Below are 20,981 nucleotides of genomic sequence, written 5' to 3' on the forward strand. Positions count from 1 at the left end.
CCCCCCCCCGCCCCCGCCCCTCTAGCCCGCAGTCCTCCCACCTCTCGACGCCCGCAGGGCTCAAGCTGCGAATGAACGCATTCATACAGACATGGATACAGGCGGTGGCTCACGCCTGTATCCACGCACTTTGGGAGGTCAAAGCAGGAGTATCGCTTGAGCCCAGGAGTTCGAGAGCAGTCTGGACAACACAGCGAGACCCCAACCCCACAATCTGTAATTTAAAAACAAAAACTGCGGGTACTCCTGACCCAAGGCCTGGCAGCGCGAGCGGGCGCTGTAGGAGGCGTGGCCGCAGGCTCTTGGTGTGCCTGGGGGCGTGGCCTGTGCAGGGCGGGGCGTGGCGCCCGCGCCGTGGGGTTGTGGCCGCGAGCTCGGGCTGTGCGCGGAGGGCGTGGCCTGTGCGGGGCGGGACTTATTGCCCGCGTGGTGAGGGAGCGTGGTCTCGCGCGTGCTGGCGTGCGCCGTCCCGCGGCGCCGCAGTCGTGTCCAGCCGGTCCCGGGGCGGCTATGGCGGCCACGTTCTTCGGAGAGGTGGTGAAGGCGCCATGCCGAGCTGGGACGGAGGACGAGGAGGAGGAGGAGGAGGGGCGGAGGGAGACGCCCGAGGACAGGGAGGTGCGTCAACAGCTGGCGCGGAAGAGGTGAGGCACCCGGATAAGGGAGGCGCGCTCTCCGCTGCTGGAAGGTACGCGGGCCTCGCAGCCGCGACGGCACCGAAGGCCGGGGCTCCGCGGTCTTTCGAGTGACCCCCGCGGTTGCCGCCGCTCCGTGGCTCTGCTTGGGCCCTGGGTCTCCATGAAGCCGCGGCGTCCGTAGGCGCCAGGCCCAGGTGGGTGCGGTGCTCGGGTGGATCCGCTGGCGTTTCGTGGAGTCCAGGGTGAAGCCGCTGTGGGAGGGCTGGGTTCATATCCGTTCTTTAAAGGCTTCCTGGAGGCTTGGTGTCTTGAGGACTCGTGATCTTTCCGCTTCTTGTCACATTATGTTGGGCCGCAGCGCTCCCGCGGGTCCCACCACATTTGTCATGGATTGTTCGCGGACACACCGATTCCCTCGAAACTTTTTAAACCTCCACCCCACACTTCAATTAGCATAATATGTCAGTAGCAGATGAACACTCTTTAAAAAAATTGTTTCCAAACACATAAAAATGTGGGAGAAAATAGTCAAGTGAGCCCTGACCCCTAACACAACCAGGTAAATTCAACGGGAAGATTTTGCCACGTTTATTTCCTCTCCCGCCACTCTAAGCGAATTCCAGTCATCATGGCCTTTCACAAATTCTGCATTTTTCAGAATACATCTCAAACGTTTTAGGGATTTTCTTACATACGCTGTTATCACCCCTAACAACACTAATACTAATTTGTCCGTATGATTTCATAGTCCATGCTCACGTTTACCTAGTTTTTTCAAATATGATATTTTACAGTGATTTGTGTGAGTGAGGATCCTAACAATGTCTACAGGTCACATTTAGACGCGTCACTTCATTTAGAGCAGCCTCCTCTTCACCCTCTTAAGAGACAGGACTGGCTGACCTGTCCAGTGCCCCACACTCTGAATTTGTCTGATAGCTTCCTTGTGGTATCACTTAACGTGTGTTTCACCTGCATGTCCTGTAAATGAATGTTCATTTGTAGGTTTGGTCAGATTCACATTCAATGTTTTGTCGGCAAGAATGCTTCTACTAAGTGGTGCTTTCTGTTTCTTGTTGCAGGCTCTCCCCAGTTGTCTCACTTTTAGGGATCTAAGATTGATCCTTGGGTCGGGTGGACAGCCTGACCGCTATTTTAGAGTTCTCCCTAAACACGTATGCAGTAGTTTTATCTGTTGGTTATCATTGCCTGAGTCCATCGTTTTCTGAGGGTATTCGTTATATTCTATATAAAACTAACGTGCATTTTATTTATTGTGATACATATAGTGCCCTTTTGCCATAATATGATACTGTTTGTATTGAAGTTGCTTTAGTTTCATCTTGTTTCTTGTGTTAGGGAGGTGCGGCTCCTTCGAAGACAAACAAAAACATCTTTGGAAGTTTCTTTGCTAGAAAAATATCCGTGCTCCAAGTTTATAATTGCTATAGGAAATAATGCAGTAGGTAAGTGAAAATGCAGAAGACTTAGTCATTTTGTTGAAAGAATGAAATATAAAGTTACTTATAGTCTTCCATCATAAAAGATTTAAAATGTTTAGTACTTTAAAAAGCCACAGCAGAGTGTATTTCTGAGTAAAATCTCTCTCCTGTTCATGTTGCATCTTTTTTTTTTTTTTTTTTTTTTGGTAGAGATGGTTTCTCTCTGTGTTGTCCAGGCTGGTCTTGCACTCCTGTCCTCAAGTGATCCTCCTGCTCTCAGCTTCCCAAAGAGCTGGGATTACAGGTGTGAGCCACAGCACCTGGCCTGCATTATCTTTTTAATAAACTGAAAAGGTCAGATTTAGGCTGGGTGCAGTGGCTCACATCTGTAGCCCCAGCTCTTTGGGAGGCCAAGGCAGGAGGATCTCTCGAGGCCAGGATTTGAGACCAGCCTGGGCAACATAGCGAGACCCTGTCTCTACAAAAAAATGAAAAAATGTAGCCAGGCATGGTGGTGCTTGCCTGTAGTCCTGGCTACTGAGGAGCCTGAAATGGAAGGATTGTTTGAGCCCAGGATTTCGAGGCTGCAGTGAGCCATGATCCTCCCACTGATCGTGCTCCAGCTTGGGTGACAAAGCAAGACCCCAACTCAGAGAAAAGCTTTAAAGAAAATGTTTTTAGCCTCAGGAACTCAAAACTCAAGGAGCTGTTTCTAGTGTGTTGACGTATCCGGGTTTATGTAAATGTTTTTGAGTTAATAGACTCCTTTGAGAACACAATGAAAACTCTAGAGACAGTAATAATTATCAACATGTTTTAAGTACTTAAGTTCTAAGGTCCTTGCATGTATTAATTCTCTTGGTGGATTAACGTAAAAACAGTGTAGAGTGCAGCTAGGACAATATACATCTACAAATACACACATATACCTTAATATTTTTAGGGTGTTCACAGGTTCTGATGAGAACATTCAGGAAACCCAGTTAAGATTCCTTCCTCTGTAAGGTACCCCTAGTGCTTGTAGAACATAGTAAGTACATGGTGGCAAGTAACTATGGACTTATTTATATAAAGTTCTGCTGGCCTCAAGTTTTTCGGAACAGTATTACCCCATGAGCATGTGGTAGAAAGTCTGTCAGCAAACCTGCCTTCTTGGTCCCTAGCTCTAGGATTGTCTCAATCAGGGTGTGGCCTTTTACTTCTTGGGGGCCTCAGTTTCTTTTTCTGTGTAATGGTGGTATTAGGTAGATGGTCTTGAATGGCTCTTACAGCTCTCAAATTCTACAGTAAGTAACTTGAGCTTACTTTTTATTGAATAGAAAATACAGCTTGCAGAGCCAAACACTAACTTATGTGAACTGTTTTTTACAGCATTTCTGTCATCATTTGTTATGAATTCAGGAGTCTGGGAAGAAGCTGGTTGTGCTAAACTCTGGAATGAATGGTGTAGAACAGCAGACACTACACATCTGTCCTCCACAGAGGCTTTCTGTGGGTTTTATCATCTCAAATCCAATCCCTCGGTAGGTGGGACTTGTGTGTTTGAAAAGTAGTCATTTAAGTATCACTTATATGGTATTTACTGGTAGTATACTTAAGTATGGCAAGTCTTTCAGTTGCTCTGTCAGTGTGTACTTTCTCTGATACTAATTACCAATAGTGGTTTGACTCTTAAATTTTAAAGAGAGTAGGTCAATAATGGAGCCAGGAAAATAAGTATTACCTAAGTGTTGTCATTCACATGTTACATATATGGTGATAGTTTGGGGTGTGTATAAAACTTACTTGACAAAAAACGTGGAACTTGACTTTTCAGGTTTTCCTCTGTCAGTGCAGTTGCTACGTTGCAGAAGATCAGCAGTATCAGTGGCTGGAAAAGGTAGGAGAGAAATGAAAACCTGTGAATGGTTAGTCTACAGGAGTTTTCATTTTTTATGGGTTCAGTGTCTTTTAACTTAAACTTATGCAGTCAGATATTTATTTCTTTAAAATATTGTGGGAATTTCTTTTGGAATATCAAGAGTAAAAGAACTTGCTTATTTAACATGACCAACCGATTGTGTTTTATACTTCTGTGACCTACCATCCTCAATGCTGAGGTACAGAAGTATAAAACACAGTTGGTCCTCAGCATTGAGGACGGTAGGTCACAGAAGTATAAAACACAATTGGATTCCTCCCGCCCATCTTTCTTTGTTTACATCACTTTAGATCTTATTAAAAGGTAAAAGCGTTCTTAGAAATCTATCAAATCCAGACTCTTCCTATTATAGAAGAGGACAGTTAGAACCACCATGATCATGATTGAAACTTACCTATAACGTGTAGTAATTTAAAAATGAATTTCTTTTTTTTTTTTTTTTTTGAGGCAGAGTCTCCACTCTGTCGCTGGGGCCTGGGATGCAGTGCCGGATCTCAGCTTCACTGCAAGCCCGCCTCCCTGGGTTTCACTGCCCATTTCTCCTGCCTCAGCTCCCAGGAGTAGCTGGGACTACACCCGGGCCGCCCAGCACGCCCGGCTAGTTTGTTTGTATTTTTAGTAGAGAGGGGTTTTCACCGTGTTAGCCAGGATGGTCTCGATCGTCCTGACCTCGCTGACCGCCCCGTCTCGGCCTCCCAAAGTGCGTGGGATTACAGGCTTGAGCCACCGCGCCCCGCCTAAAAATGAATTTCATAAGAGTTATTTTTCAGGTGTCAGTGGTAGGTGGGAGAGGGAATGAATGTTAGGTGTGTACTTGTGACTTTTTTCCTTTGGACAGCAGGCCTGTAGTCACTATTCTGGCACTCTGACTTCATTTACTCCACATCACAGGCCCCTTAAGTAGGCAGTGCTGGCGTGACGTGTTCATCTGTTCTTGTGTTGCTATAAAGAATACCTGAGGCTGGGTAATTTATAAAAAAAGAGGTTTAACTGGTTCACAGTTCTGCAGGCTGTACAGGAAGCATGGTGCTGGCATCTGCTTGGCTTCAGCTGAGGCCTCAGGAGCCTCCAATCATGGTGGAAGGTGAAGGGGGAGCAGGCAGATCACATAGTGAGAGCATGAGAGAGAGGAGGAGCCAGCCTATTTTGAACTACCAGCTCTAGTATGAAGTGAGTGAAAAGGGAGAAGTCACGTATCACCAGCAGGATGGTGCTAGGCCATTCTCGAGGGATCTACCCCCATATCCAGTCACCTCCCACTAGGCCCTGCCTCCAAAACTGGGAATCACATTTTAACTTGAGATTTGGAGGGGACAAACGTCTAAACTATATCACCTTAGTTCACTAATGAAGAAAATGTCTTGGAAAAAATTGCACACCTAGAAAGCAGAACCAAGATCAAACCCAGGTTGAGACCGCAGGTGTGTTCTGTTTCTCTAGGGCACACTCCCACCCCTGCTAGGCATATTATTATTGTCTGTGGTGTTAGGTGAATACCTAGAGGAATGTTTCCATTCTGTAACAAAATTATGTGTTTTTTTAAATTTGAAATCAATTTTATGTTAGGTTTTTGGCTCTTGTCCGAGGAAGAACATGCAGATAACTATCCTCACATGTCGACACGTTACCGATTATAAAACCTTGGAATCCACTGGCAGCCTTCCTTCTCCTTTCCTGAAAGCCCTGAAAACACAGAATTTCAAAGACCCTGCGTGTTGTCCATTGCTAGAACAACCGAATATCGTACACGACCTTCCTGCAGCAGGTGGTATTAAAATTTGTAACATTTACATTGTATCTTATTGCTTTATTGATACTTATTACTTTCACTGTTAGAGGTCTTTTTGAGGTAGTTTATTAATGATGATTGATACCAATATATTGCTGTTAGTCCTCAATATCTGTAGTTACAAGTGCAGTATATTTAGTTTGAGTTTTCAGATTTTCCAGACACAGTTATTTGAGGAGCTCAGGTTTCTTAACTGTTAGGCTTCAGACGTGCTGTGTTTCTTTTTGGTCTTTGATTATTCAGAATGCAAGCCAGTGTTAAATATAAATTATTGGTGCATGAAAAGTTGATAAAGTATGTTTTAATTATCAAAATAGAAGTTTTGAATATTGAATCTTGATAGTTGCTTCAATTTTTTTTCATTACTGTCACATCTGCCATCATATGACAAAGAGACTACCATTTACTTTTCAGTGGGTAACGTATTACATAATTGTTATTATATGAACTGTATTAAAATGGGTTTGATTGGGTTTTTTTTTTGCTTTCAGTGTTTACTAGAATGAGAAGTGGCTAAATATTTTACTTTGTGCGTTTTGTATTTATTTGTTATGTATACTTCATTATGGTCAGAATATTAATCTTTCAGCTACTTAAAATCATCTTAGCTGTATTTTCAGGAAATGTAATGTTAATATTTGCAAAAGAAGAGATTATTAGGAAAATAAATTGACTTTGAAAGAAAATCTACATTATAATTGGTTCAAAATTGCAGTAAATACCTTGATTGAAAGAGGCAGCTGAGATAACTACTTTTAAAACAGCCTTTTTTATTTAAAGGTGTTTAAAAGTAACATAAGACTTACGTGTTTTTTTTTTTTTCTTGTATATTCATAGTTCTCAGTTACTGTCAAGTATGGAAAATCCCAGCAATTCTGTACTTGTGTTATACTGATGTGATGAAATTAGACCTAATTACAGTGGAAGCTTTTAAGCCTATACTTTCTACCAGAAGCTTGAAGGGTTTGGTTAAGGTAAGGTTTTAACTCATTTAAATTAATAGCTGAGTTGTTATAATGAGCTTAGTAACATAAATGTATGGTGTCATTTTAAACCTAAGCAATGCTTGGAGACCCATTCTTCTCGAAGTGAAGCTTCCTAGTCTGGCAGTTTGAATTTGTCATCATCTCTTCTGTATACGTCTGTAACTTGACAAATGCTTTGTTCCTGTGTGACAGATTAATGCAATGCAATTAAATCCCAAACGTCTATGTGGACAGATGGTTTTACTGTTCAAGAAGTTTCTAGAACTACTTTGGAAGGTTTTAAAAAAAATTTTAATTTAATTTTTGAGAACGTTATTTTTGAGTAGAGTGTGGATCAAATTATTATAATATTTACCCAATTTTACAGAGAACTGGATATGTGAAGATGAGAGAATTACGTGATGAAGCTCTTCCTTACTCTTGGTTTATACCTTTGAGCTCATTTTCTAAAAAAAATTGGAACATGTACATAAAAACGTTTGCCTGTAATCTCAGGTAGTTGAGGGATTCCATTGCTTTCTTTTAAGAGACTTTTTGGGAGTCCACAGTCTCTGGTTTAAGCACGGTTTCTTTACAGGAAAGAGGTTGTCACAACATTGTCCCTCAGCCTGGTTTTATTCCGGAATGGCCATTAGTGTTAAGGCTGTTGTGATAAGTTGTTGGAAGTAGCTCATTTTCCAGGTCTCATAAATTAGTTTGTTACTAGATTGTCAGCTCCTTGTGGTAATGGACCACGTTTTTTAATTTTGGTATTCCAAGTTTACCACATCCCTGGCATGTTGAATAAATCCGTCAATAACCATTTGTTGAAGAGGACAGCTGTAAAACTGTAATTTAGTATACTGCAAGCTTATCTTTCAAATTAGCTAGAATCAGGGATAATCTTTCTGACTCATGGAGTTAATTTATTTTTAGCATCTGTTTCAAAGTATATGCTGATTGTCTTGTTTGTTTAAATAGCCGATTGCCTCATCTCACTTAACTTAGAGATGAGTTCCCATGGGCGGGGCTGGGCCGTTTTGTTTACTGCTGTAGGACTGTGTAGTACACAGGTGTGTCGTAAACATTTGGACTTCTTCTGAGACTTGGAAATCATCTGTCATTTGGGGTTTAAAGAAACTCAGCTTTTATGAATATACTTTCAAGTGGAAATTTAACTCAGCATTTTCATTTTTGCTTTGAAGGTAATGATTAGCAGGAGGGTAAGATGGTGGTTCTGCAGGGGGCTGTTTTCTTAATGACCAAATATATCAGCCTGAGTCAGTTCATTGTTTCTGACCATTTAAAAGTGGTATTTTCAATAAGGTGGAATTATTTTGAATTTTTGCTGTGTGGCAGTTTAGTTGGATTTGAAAGATGGATGAATCTTAGGGGGTAGAAGTGTGCAGAGGGAAGCAGTGTGAGCAGAGTGGGGGAGTGTGAGGAGAGCCACGAGGAGCACGGTGTTGGTGGAGAGGGGAGGAAGACATCTTGCGGGGAAGGTCGGGTGGGTTGGAGCGTGGACTTCCTCTGGAGGCCGGGAGAGCATCGGAGGCCAGGAAATCATCGGCAAGTGTGGCTGGGAAAGGGCCTGTTGAACTGACTTTCCTGCTTGCTTTTTGTTGAGAAGGGGAGAGTAAAGGCCGTGCCTGTCCCATGGCTGTTGTCTCGAGTGTGGAGATTGCGGGGTTTGGGGAGGGGTGTTACCTCTGCCTGAATCCCAGGGGTCTCACTGTATTCATTGTTTTCTCTCCTTTCAGAATATTCCCCAAAGCACTGAGATACTAAAGAAATTGATGACAACAAATGAGATTCAGAGTAACATTTATACATGATCTTAAACATTGTTTTGTAATGTATATTACTTGTCCATTCCTTTAAGGGGAGCAACGTGCACTCTTTTGTAGATTACTTTTGGGGGATATATTTTGAGAACGATGAAACGGAATAAAATTGTAAAAAATTAATTGTAGTTTTAATTCCTTATTTATGATATTATTCACAACTGAAATAAGCCAGGCATTTTCCTTTTATCCACTAGGTGGGAGTATTGTTGTATTTGAATATTTCGAGGTACTATAGTTAAATTTTTATCTTATCTTATTTATTTATTGAGGCTGGATCTTGTTCTGTTGCCGAGGCTGAAGTGCAGTGTGCTATCATGGTTCACTGAATCCTTGACCTCCTGGGCTCAAGCATTTCCCCCGCCTTGGCCTCCCAAAGTGCTGGGATTACAGGTGTGAGCCACTGTGCTCAACTTTAGTTAAATTTTTCAAAGCTATAGAGATCAGCAAATTGTATTCATGTGGCAAAGTGTAGTTAATTAGGTGTAACTATTCACTGACCTGTTGGTAATTCTTAATATGTGGAAATTTCTGGATATTTTAGGAGTCCTGCAGTGTTTTGTCTTGTGGATAAAATTGATGACAAGGTAACAAAATTATGTATTTACTAAAATGAAACAAATGTGTATTCCTCACTTTTTAGTAATATCTGACAGATAGTCTCTTCATCCAGACTTTCCTAGGGCTCTCTTTCAAGGCTGGCTCTGTGCGTATCAGCAGTTCTCTTACAGTCATGTGTTACCATTAGGAGTGTGAATGGAATCATGAACCCGGAGTAGCCACACGACTTCACAGGACCACAAACTGAACTGCATTCATGAAATTAAATTTTAAAATGGTGGAGTTAAATGCGTCTTATCTCTTCTGCTTTCTTTTTCACCTTCTTAGTTATTGAATCATTTACATCTTGCAGATTTAGAGTACTTACCCATTTATATTTTCTAGTTCCAGTTCATTTACTGTTTTTGGTAATGATTAGAAGTAGGGTAAGGAGATACTGTGTTCTGACTCCTTCTTGAGTAAACTTGGTTTCCTTAACATAATCAAGTTTTGGAAGTCTTGTGCATGGTGTGTATATACGAATATATCCTGAAGGCAGAAATCTAGGCATTTCCCTTGTTGAAAAAAAGTTTGCATTCATTCAGAACTGTGTCTGCAGAGCCGTGAGGTAACATCGTATGACCTGGAATCTGGTCCTAGCTGGAGCTAGATCCTCTTCTTGTGCTGAGGGTCATGTGGTAAGTAAGGAAGAGTAATCTTGGAAAAGCAGACTATGTTCCATCCCAGGCCACCCCTTACAGGCCAGGGGACTTTGGGCAGATGCCTTGAAGCTTCCTGAGCAACAGCTTTCTCAGCTGTAAAGTACAGATAATACTGGTGACAGTACTCCCTGGTGGTTACCTACTTCCCTTGGGGTCCGGGTTTTCATCTGCTTAATGAAGGAAATTCTCTGCTTTGCTGAATTGTGAGAATAATGATATAAGAATGCTTTTGAAGAACCGTAAGGTGGTATTTCCATGTTGACACACCTTCGTGTGCCCCACCTCAAAGACACTGACTGTGATGTGGTAAGAAAGGAGCGGGGAGCTGCTTTGGGGGCAGCCGGAGCTCTCATTCTTCATTCCTTCTTGTACTTCCTCTTGCTAACTTGAGAACCGTGGAGCTCGGGAGTGTCAAATGGCTAAGAGTGGAAGTAGTTGGGGGACAAGTTTTGCATCAGCAGTAATCCTGGGAGAACCCTGGAAGCAGATAACTCTGGGCATTGTAGTTATAATTTTGGTAAGGAAAGAATCATAATTGCTTCAGACTGCCCAGCAGTAAACATCTTCTTGTGATAAGAAGCAGGCAGCAGGTGCAGGAGTTGGCCGTCATCGCAGCAGAGCCACGTTAGGGCCAGATACCAAGCCAGGTACGTGGTGCTTGCCCGTGGTCCCAGCTACCTGGGATGCTGGGGCAGGAGGATCGTTTGAGCCCAGGAGTTCTAGTGTAGCCTGAGCAGACGTCAGGCCTGGGTAGGTTTCCCATTCAAAGGAGAGTGCCTGAAGAAAACAAGCAATACGAAGGATAGAAACAGCATTAAAAATGCAGAAGAAGAGCATTCTTTTGAAAATATGACTGTAGGAAATGGCTGTTTTAAAAGTCAGGAACCCCTGCTTTTCCAAAAGTAAGTAACGAGATGTATGAGAAGCAGCAACTAGCTGAAAGGAAATTTTAAAGATACCATGGAAAAGATTTTAACAGGCAAAACTTCAACTTTAAAATTAAAATAAGTATTATATGATATTAAATAACAGAACAAATAGTATGTGATCTAAGTTGTATATATATTACATATATATAAAATAGTGTGTAATACAAAGCCATTATGTGGAGGACTAACTTGAGATGGTGTCCTAAGATGCAGGACAGAAATGGAGAGGTAACAGATGACACAGACAAGACAGTATATGTCCAGTGTATTAGAGCAGTCCACAGAGAACCAGTAGGATGTGTACAGTCATGCACCACATAAGGACGTATCAGTGGCAGACCGCATGTAAACAGGGGTCCCATAAGATCATAATGGAACTGAAAAATTCCTATCTCCTAGTCTGTGGTAGCCATCCTAAGGTCAGAGCTCATGTGTTATTTGTGTTGGTGCTGTTGCTGATGAAAACATGCCTACTGTGCTGCCAGTTATGTAAAGATCCAGCACATACAATTATGAACAGTACGTGATACTTAAAATAAATGACTATGCCACTGGTTTATGTACATCCTATTTTTTGCTATTTTAGAGTGTATTCCTTCTACTGATAACAAAAAGTGAACTATAAAATAGGCTCAGGCAGGCCCTTCCGGAGGTATCCAGAAGAAGGCATTATCATCACAGAAGAAGGCATTATCATCACACAGCTACATGTGTGTTATTGTCCCTGAAGATCTTCCAGTGGGACAAGATATGGAGGCGGAAGACAGTGATATTGATGATTCTGACCCTGTGTAGGCCTAGGCTAATGTGTGTGCTGTGTCTTAGTTTTAACAAAATAAAAGCAAAAAACAAAACTTTTGATTGGAGAAAAGCTTATGGAATAAGGATATAAAGAAAAGTATTTCTGTACAGCTGTACAGTGTATTTGTGTTTTAAGCTAAGTTACTAGAAAAGAGTCAGAAAGGTAAAAAAAAAACAAAAATTTAGAAAGCAGAAAAGTTATGGGAAGCTGAGGTTGACACCAGCAGAGGCAGCAGCTGGAGCAGCTACAGCCTGCGCCCTCTCCCACCTGCCCTGGGGTCTCTCCCTTCTTTCTCCTCCTCCATCACCTTTTCTCCTCCTCTTCCTTGCCTTTCTGCCCACCCCTATTGTTCCACCCCTGCCCCGCCCCTGCCTGCTCTCTTTTTTTCCCTCAGTCGCCTCCTGCCTGGAGTTCTTGGTTTTCATCTCCACTGGCCAAGGACTTGACCACTCCAAGTCCAGCTCCCCATAGCCCTGCTTTATATGGATGCTGGTATGAGTGAAGTTGGATTAAATGTCGTTCTCACCACCTGGCTACTTATGCATGGAAAGGAAGCTGGCAGTATCATCAGAAAGAAAGAAGAATCAGTTAAGATGCATGAGGAGAGTGGCGCATGTATCAGCATCTTAGAAGGGAGTTGTTCTGAGAGAATTATCACCTTGGCTGGACCCACTAGTGCCATCTTCAAAGCCAGATTGGAAGAGGATATCAGTAGCTGTGTGAACAATAGCACAGCTGCCAGTAGACCCCCTGCTCACCCTGATGCTGTCGATCCCTGCTAGTCAGTGTGGCTCATTGGAAAAGGTGGTTGCAAGATCAAGGCAATACGAGAGAGTACAGGGCTCAGGTCCAGGTGACAGGGTATATGCTCCCCAACACTGCTGACTGAGCCATCATTATTGGTGGCATTCCACAGTCCATCACTGAGTGTGTTGGACAGGTCTGTGTGGTCATGTTGGAGTCTCCCCCAAGCGCATGGCCATCCCATACTGGCCCAAGCTGTCCAGTTCTTCGGTCATCTTTGCGGGTGATCAGGACAGGTACAGCACAGGCAGCGACAGTGTGAGCTTTCTCCACACCACTTCCTCCATGTGCTTCAACTGTGACCTAGAGGGACCACTTCTAGAGTTGACCAAGCTGTACCAGTTGACAATGCAACAAACTAGTTTTTCCACAGTGGATGGCAACGCTGGGATTCAGTGCAGGTTTGGATGCATCTGCTCAGACCACTTCTCATAAACTCTCCATTCCAAATGATATTGGCTGCATAATCAGGTGTCAAGGCACCAGAATCAATGAGATCTATCAGATGTCTGGAGTGTAGATCAAAATTGTGAACCCAGTGGAAGGATCTACTGATAGGCAGGTTGCCATCACTGGATATGCTGCCAGCATTAGCCTGGCTCAATGGCTTATCAGTGTCAGGCTCTCCTTAGGATGAGTGGCATGGGGAACAGCTAGAACAATGCAGATTCACATACTATAACGCTGTTCACCACCACCCACCATCGATCTATAGTTTCTGAACAGGCAACCATGCCAGGTTTTAAATAGTTTGTAAATTTTTGGTTTTTACACACTATCATCCATTCCTTTATTTTTTATTTTTTAAAAAATGAGATGGAATCTCACTCCATTGCCCAGGCTGGTCTTGAACTGAGCTCAAATGATCCTCCCACTTTGGCCTCCCAAAGTGTTGGGATTATAGGCGTGAGCCACTGTGCCAGCCTGTCATCCACCCATTTTTTTAAATTAAGGTGTTTTAATTCCTTTCTCTGTTCCAGTGTTGATGCTGAGATTTTATTTAGCAATACAGGTTTCTCCCTGTTTTTGTAGTTGTTGTTTGTTTTTTGAGACAGGGTCTTGCTCTGTCGCCCAGACTGGAGAACAGTGGGGCAAACATGGCTCACGGCAGCCTCGACCACTCAGGCTCAAGCAGTCGTCTCACCTCAGACCCCCAAGTAGCTGGGACCACAGATGCATACCACCGCACCCGGCTAATTTTTGAATTTTTCAGAGAGACAGGATTTCATTATGTTGTCCAGGGTGGTCTTAAACTCCTGAGCTGAAGCAATCCACCTACCTCAGCCTTCCGAAGTGCTGGTATTATAGGCGTGAACCACTGTGCCTGGCCCTCCCTGTTTTGTTTTGTTTTTTGGCTTATGAATTTTTCTGTTTATTATGAAAATGTGAGAGTGGGATGTTAATACATTTCAATTTAGTTCTGTAATAGGAATTTTTCAAAAAATTAAAAGGTGCATTGGAGCGTTTTCTTTGTGAATGGAAACTGGATGCCACAGTGAATAACAAAAAAAGGCTGCGAAGATTACTTTATTATTGGAGAACAAATTTTTAAAAAATAAATTTAGTGTAACCTGTGTACAGTATTGATAAAGTCTACAGTAGTGGACAGTAATGACCTAGGCCTTCACATTCACTCACTGACTCACCCAGAGCGACTTCTAGTCCTGCAAGCTGCATTTATGGTAAGTGTCCTATATAGGTGTGCCGGTTTTTGTCTTTTATACCTTATGTTTACTGTATCTTTTTTATGTTAGATATGTTTAAATATTCAAATATTCACCATTGTGTTGCGTTGCCTACAATATTCAGTACAGTAACATGCTGTACATGTTTATAGACTAGGTATGTAGTAGGCTGTAGAATCTAGATTTGTGTAAGTACACTATAATGTTTATACAATGACAGAATCATCTAGCGACACATTTTTCAGGATGTTAAGCAAAACATGATTGTATATCTGTCTATATAAATGTCAGGGAAATTGGCTTACCTGAAAGTCCCACAACAGGCTGTCTGCAAGCTGGAGACCTTGGGATGCTGGTAGTATGGCCCAGTGCAAGTCCAGAAGCCTCAGAACCAGAGAAGCTGATGGTGTAACTCTCAGTCCTAGGCCAAAGGCCTGAGGGCCTGGGGAAATTGGGGAGGGACACCAGTGTCAGTCTTGGAGTCCAAAGGCTGGAGAGCCTGGAGTTGTGATGTCCTGTTCAAGGGCAGAAGAAGGGTGACCCAGCTCCAGGAGAGAGAGAATTCACCATTTCTTCATCTTTTTCTACCTGGGCACCCAGTGGATGGTTGGTTCCTGCCCACATTGAGGGACAATCTTCCCACTCCACAGACTCATGCTAAACTCTACTGGAAACACCCTCACACAGACACCCAGAAATCATGCTTTACCAACTCTCTATGCATCCCTTTGGCAACCTGGTACTAAAATCAAGCAGGAATGGCTATACTTAGATAAAACAGACTTTATGCCAGAAGCAGCAAACAAACAGTTACTATATAATAGTAAAGAGATCAATCTAACGAGGAATTAACAACTAAATGTATGCACCCAACACTAGAGCACCTGGATTTATAAAGCAAATATTTCTAGATTTAAAAATAGAAGTAGACTCCAACACAATAATTGTTGGGGACTTCACCTCGGTCTCAGAATTAGATCATCTAGACAAAATTAACAAAAACCCATTGGATTTAAACTAGACTTTAGACCAAACGGATCTAACAGACATTTGTAGAACATTTTACCCAACAACTGCTGAATACACGTTTTTCTCATCAGCACATGGAACATTCTCCAGGATAGACCATGTATTAGGACACAAAACAAGTCTTGACAAATTTTTAAAAATTGAAATAATATCAAGTTTCTTCTCAGACCACAGTGGAATAAAAATAGAAATAATAGGAACTTTGGAAACTATACAAATACATGGGAATTAAATAACATGCTCCTCCTGAATGATAAAAATTAATATGGAAATTAAATTATTGAAACAAATGAAAATAGAAACAACATACCAAGACCTATGGGACACAACAAAAGGAGCCCCAGGAGGGGGGAATTTGTAGCAATAAACAGCTACATCAAATGAGTAGATAGATTTCAAAGAAGCAATTAAATCATGCACCTCAAGGAACTAGGAAAGAACAAACCAAACCCAAAATTGTAGAAGGAAAGAAATAGTAAAGTTCAGAGCAAATCTAAATAAAATAGAGACTAAAAACATACAAAGGGTCAATGAAACAAAAAGTTGATTTTCAAAAGAAAAAATTGATAAACCCCTTGCTAGACTAACCAAGAAAAGACCCAGATAAAATGGGAAATGAAAAAGACATTACAACTGATATCACAGAAATATAAAAGATCATCAGAGACTATTACGAATAGCTATATACTACCAAACTAGAAAACCTAGAGGAAATGAATAAATTGGTGGAAACACAACTACCAAGATTCCAGAAGAAATAGAGAACCTGAACAGATCAGCAATGAGCAGTGTGATTAACTCAGTCATGAAAAGCCTCCCAAAAAAGAAAAGCCTGTGACTGGATGAATTCACTGCCAATTTGACCAACCACATAAGAATTAATACCAATTGTCCTCAAACTCTTGCAAAAAATCAAAGAAAAAATAACTCATTCTACAAGACCACCATTTCCCTGACACCAAACTAGACAAGGACACACGAAAATAGAGAACTACAGGCCAGTGTTTCTGATGAACCTAGACACAAAAATTTTCAAAAAGAACAAAAAACTAGCAAACAATTCAACAGGATGCCAAAAAGATAATACACCATGACCAGGTATAATTTATACCAAGGACACAAGGATGGTTTAACATACACAAATCAATAAACGTGATACATCACAACAGTAAATGAATGACAAAAACCGTATGATCATCTCGATAGATGCAGAAAAAGCATTTGATAAAATTCCAGATTCTTTTATGATAAAAAGCTCTCAACAGACTAGGTACAGAAGAAACATAACATAATAAAGGCTGTATATGACAAACCCACAGCTAACATCATACTGAGTGGGGAAAATCTGAAAGCATTTCCTCTGACAACTAGAGCAAGACAAGGAAGGATGCTCACTTTTACCACTTACTCAGTATAGTACTGGAAGTAGAGCCAGAGCAATCAGGCAAGAGAAAGGAATAAAAGGCATACAGATTTTTAAAAGAGGAAGTCAAATTGTCCCCCTTTGCAGATGACATCGTTTTAACATTTAGAGAAACCAGAAGACTCTACAAACAAACAAAATACACAGTTAAAGCTGATAAGCAAATTTGGTAAAGTTGCAGGATACAAAATGAACATACCAAAAGAGGGTTTTTATGCACCAAAAATGAACTAGCTGAGAGAGAAAGGAAGAAGGCAATCCCATTGACAACAGCTACAAAAAAATACCTAGGAATTAATTTAACCAAGGAGGTGAAAGACCTGTAGAAGGGAGATTATGAAACACCAATGAAAGAAATCGAAGAGGACACAAACAAGTGGTAAGACATCTCATACTCATAGATAAGAAAAATTAATATTGTTAAAATGACCATGTTGTCCAGGACAATATGCAGATCCAGTGCAATTCCTATCAAAATACTAATGCCATTTTTCACAGAGATAAAAAATCCTAAAATTTGTATGTAACCAAAAAAGAGCCAGAGTATGCACAGCAATCCTGAGCAAAAAGAACAAAGCTGGAGGCATCACACTACCTGACTTCAAAATATATAACAAGGCTATGGTAATCAAAACAGCATGATATTGGTATAAAAATAGACACATAGACCAATGGAGCCAAATAGAGAACCCAGAAATAAATTCACATATTTACAGCCAACTGAATTTTGACAAAGGCACCAAGAACATAAAATAGGGAAGGACACCTTCAATAAATGGTGCTGAGAAAATTAAATACCTATATGCAGAGGAATGAAACAAGGCCCCTCTCTCACTGTATACAAAAATCAACTCAATGGATTATAGACTTAAATATAAGACTTGAAACAATAAAACTAGAAGAAAATATAGGGGAAACACTTTAGGACGGTCTAGGCAGAGATTTTGTGGCTAAGACTTCAAAAGCATAGACTGCTGAAAAATAGACAAATGGGACTATATTAAACTAAAGTACTTCTGCACAGCAAAGGAAACAGTCAACAGAATGAAGAGACAACGTGTTGAATGGGAGAAAATATTGGCAAACTCTTCATCAGGTAAGAGACTAATATGCACGAAACTCAATAAAAAAAATCTTTTAAAAGTGAGCCAAAATGAGTAGACAATTCTCAAAAACAAAAAACAAAAAAAACCCACAAATGGCCAACAGGTTGTAAGAAATGCTCAGCGTCATTAAATATCAGGGAAATGCAAATCAAAACCACAAAGAGATATCCTCTCACCCCAGTTAGAATGACTGTTACTAAAAAGACAAAAAATAGCAGATGCTGGTGAGGATGTGGAGGAAAGGGAAGTCTTATACGTTGATGAGAATGTAAATTAATACAAACACTGGAAAAGTATGAAAGTTTCTCATAATAGAACTACTGTATGATCCAACAGTCTCACTACTGGGTATTTATCCAAAGGAGAATAAATCAGTGTATCAGAGGGATAACTGCACTTGCATGTTTATTGCAGCACCATTCACAATAGCAAAGATATGGAATCAACCTAAGTGTTCATCAATGGATGAATGGATAAAGAAAATGCTGTATATATACACAATGAAATACTATTTGGCCACAAAAAGAATGAAATCCTGTCATTTACAGTAAAATGGATGGAACTGGAGATCATTATAAGTGAAATAAACCAGACACAGAAAGACAAACATGACATGTTTTTGGTAATGTGTGGGAGCTAAAGAAATTGATCTTATGCAGGTATAGAATAGGATGATACATATTAGAGGTTGGGAAGAGTGAGTGGGTAGGAGGGGGCAGGGATAAAGAGAACGAGCTTAACAGGTACAAACATACAGTTAGATAAAAGGTATTAGTCCTGTCATTCAACAAAAAAAAACTACAGTTAACAACAATGTCTTATATGTTTTAAAATAAGTAGAAGAGAGGACTTGAATTGTTCCAAACACACAGAAGCGAGAAATTTTCAAAGTGATGGACACCTCAAATATGCTGACTGGATCATTACATATTCTATGTATGTAACAAAATGTCATATGTACCTCATCAATATGTAAAATATTATGTATCAATACAAAATAAATAGAAATCATTGTGTAAGTATCCAGACAGATAAAATGATTATCTGTCTTCTTCATTAACTGTTACTACCTAAGGCTCACACTGAAACTTGGAAGCTTAAGATAACTAGTATTTATTTCTCATGAGTCTGTAAGTTGGATGGGTGCTGCTGCTAGTCTGGGCCATACACAGCTAATCTTGGTTCATGCAACTATGTTCATGTGTCTTAGTTGAGTGGCTGGGGCCTGGCTGGCCTAGGATCGTCTTGGTTGGGATAGTGTGACCCTCTTCCATGTGCCATTCTTCTTCCACAGCAGGTGAGCATGGGCCTGCTCAGACCTGCCTAGACATTTCTTGTGTTGATTGTAGAGGAACAAGAGAGGGGACAGAAACATGCAAGTGCTTTTTCCAGCCTCTGCATCAAGTTTCCCATGGTCACAGTGGCCAAGCCATTTGTGTGGCCACCTCCAGAGGCAGTTTGGGAAGGCACCATGAAAAGGAATAGGTATGAGGGACAGTCTACCCTCTGACCACAATTACTCATGCCCTACCACTGGCAAAATATGTTCACCCCAATTCTAGGACAGTCAAAGTCTCATCCAGTCATGGTACCAGACTTGAAGTCCAGGATCGTGTAATCTAGGTTAGGCCCACACACATCTTTTCTTGATACAGAAATCTACAAACTAAAAAGTCAAGTTGTCTACCCTCTACAACCTAATACACAATGGTGGGACAGAGGCAGGTCATCTGCAATAAATGCTTCCATTTGAAAAGGGAACAAATAGAACACATAGAGCAGTCAGTGGTCTATAACAATTCTGAAATTTCAGTGAGAAAATAATGCCAGTTGCCTACTCTGGGAGCAAGAGATGTTCCTTGATTAAGCCCAGTTTCTGTTCTCTGGCAGTTGCTCTCCAGTCTTGCTCTTGGCTCTTTTCTAAGACGTCTTTTTTTCATCACATGCCGTGCCTGCTTCCAAAGAAATGGCCTTTTTCTGGCATGTGAGGAGCTTTCTTATCCATAGAAAGAAGAATGTCTGAAATACAGTACCCTTAAAAACATTGTGGGCTTTCTTTATATCTAATTATTGTCCACTTTGTGCTCCAAAAGTCAAAGAACTGAAGGGTCTGGGGTTTTGCCCTACTTGCAAACCGACTGACAGATTTCACCCATTTCTAGGTTAGAGACAGAGCATTTTCTTACAGGATAGCAAGAAGTGTGTGCTTCATGTTTTTGCCAGCATCCTTCGTCCCCTAAGCCCCACAGGGATGATGAAGAAGAGTCCAAGTGGGAGCCGTGTGTCACAACTGAGGAACCTTGAACTTAGGGAGTCCAAATCTTTTATGATGGGCAAGCAAACCTGCCATTTTCTCTATTTTACCACATAGCAAATCTGCCCTTTGATCTAGGAGATAGCATCTCTATCTTCTAAGACTGTTTGCTATACAAACAGTCTTGAAGAGAGAGTACTTCTGCTTTCAAGAAGTGCAGAAATGTGAGCGACCCATGAAGAATTGTATTCTGATAGTATTCACCCCTTATATCTATACCATTACCATTCCATTAACCACTCTGATTAATCTGACCAATAGGATTTGCTAACAGCTCAGATGTAGGTATGAATGGGAGGAACCCAGGTTGATACCAAATGTGTAGTCTGAGCAACTGGAATGGAGTTATTTTAGCTGAGATGGGGGGATGCTGTAGACAGAAACCCAGACATTCTGATTTGTATACATCAAGTTTAAGAAGTCAACTAGACATTCAAGTGGGAGTTGTTGAGTAGGCAGCTGGGGCGGCTAAAAATGGGAGTTGTCTGAAAAGATTGCATATAGTGCTGTGGGCTTGGTTGAGATAACCAGGCAATGAGTACAGAGAGAGGAGGACCAAGGGATGAACCCTGGGACTCTGCAGTGTCACGTGGTCAGGGAGATGACAGGAGATAGAGAAGAACCCATGGGAGGTAGGATGAAACCATGGTTTCCTGGAAGCCTGGTGAAGAATATGTTGAAGCAGGAAGGATGGCTCACCTGGGTATAGTGCAACTGATACACTAAGGAAAATGAGGATTGATGCTCAGTCACTGGACTTAGCATGTACTGGTTGGTCAAATGAGTTGTATATTGCATACTTTATATTGAAATTATGAGTAACAGATTAATAATTATTTAGATGCAAAGAATTTGTAATTCATGCCAGTAAATTACTAATTTAAAGACTAGTAGTTTCTGGAGAAAAGTAAAAAGCAGAATGAACACAAATGGCACTGTGGTTTGAATGTCTGTCCCCTCCAAAACTCATGTTGAAACTTAATTGCCATTGTGATTCTAAGAGCTGGAAGCTTTACAAGGTGGTTAGA

General features: G+C 41.2%; 1 protein-coding gene and 1 pseudogene across 3 annotated transcripts; both read left to right on the forward strand.

The window, feature by feature from the left end:
• The first annotated feature begins 379 nt into the window (after positions 1–379).
• On the forward strand, positions 380–8,722 carry PSMG1 (proteasome assembly chaperone 1). Of its 3 annotated transcripts, none has more exons than XM_017880703.1 (7): positions 380–832; positions 1,998–2,104; positions 3,452–3,603; positions 3,897–3,959; positions 5,568–5,766; positions 6,628–6,764; positions 8,516–8,722. In XM_017880703.1, the coding sequence occupies exons 3-7, from the start codon at positions 3,472–3,474 to the stop codon at positions 8,588–8,590; spliced, it is 606 nt and encodes a 201-aa protein (XP_017736192.1). In that variant the 5' UTR covers positions 380–832; positions 1,998–2,104; positions 3,452–3,471; the 3' UTR covers positions 8,591–8,722. The 3 variants fall into 3 exon arrangements, with proteins under 3 accessions (XP_017736192.1, XP_017736191.1, XP_017736190.1); XM_017880702.1 differs by having other exon boundaries at positions 386–644; XM_017880701.1 differs by having other exon boundaries at positions 407–688.
• A 3,142-nt stretch (positions 8,723–11,864) lies between these two features.
• Positions 11,865–13,130, forward strand: LOC108535031 (poly(rC)-binding protein 2 pseudogene; annotated as a pseudogene).
• The last annotated feature ends 7,851 nt before the right edge of the window (positions 13,131–20,981 follow it).

Source organism: Rhinopithecus bieti, unplaced genomic scaffold (genome assembly GCF_001698545.2).
Source record: "Rhinopithecus bieti isolate Rb0 unplaced genomic scaffold, ASM169854v2 scaffold_12151, whole genome shotgun sequence".
Lineage (NCBI taxonomy): Eukaryota > Metazoa > Chordata > Mammalia > Primates > Cercopithecidae > Rhinopithecus > Rhinopithecus bieti.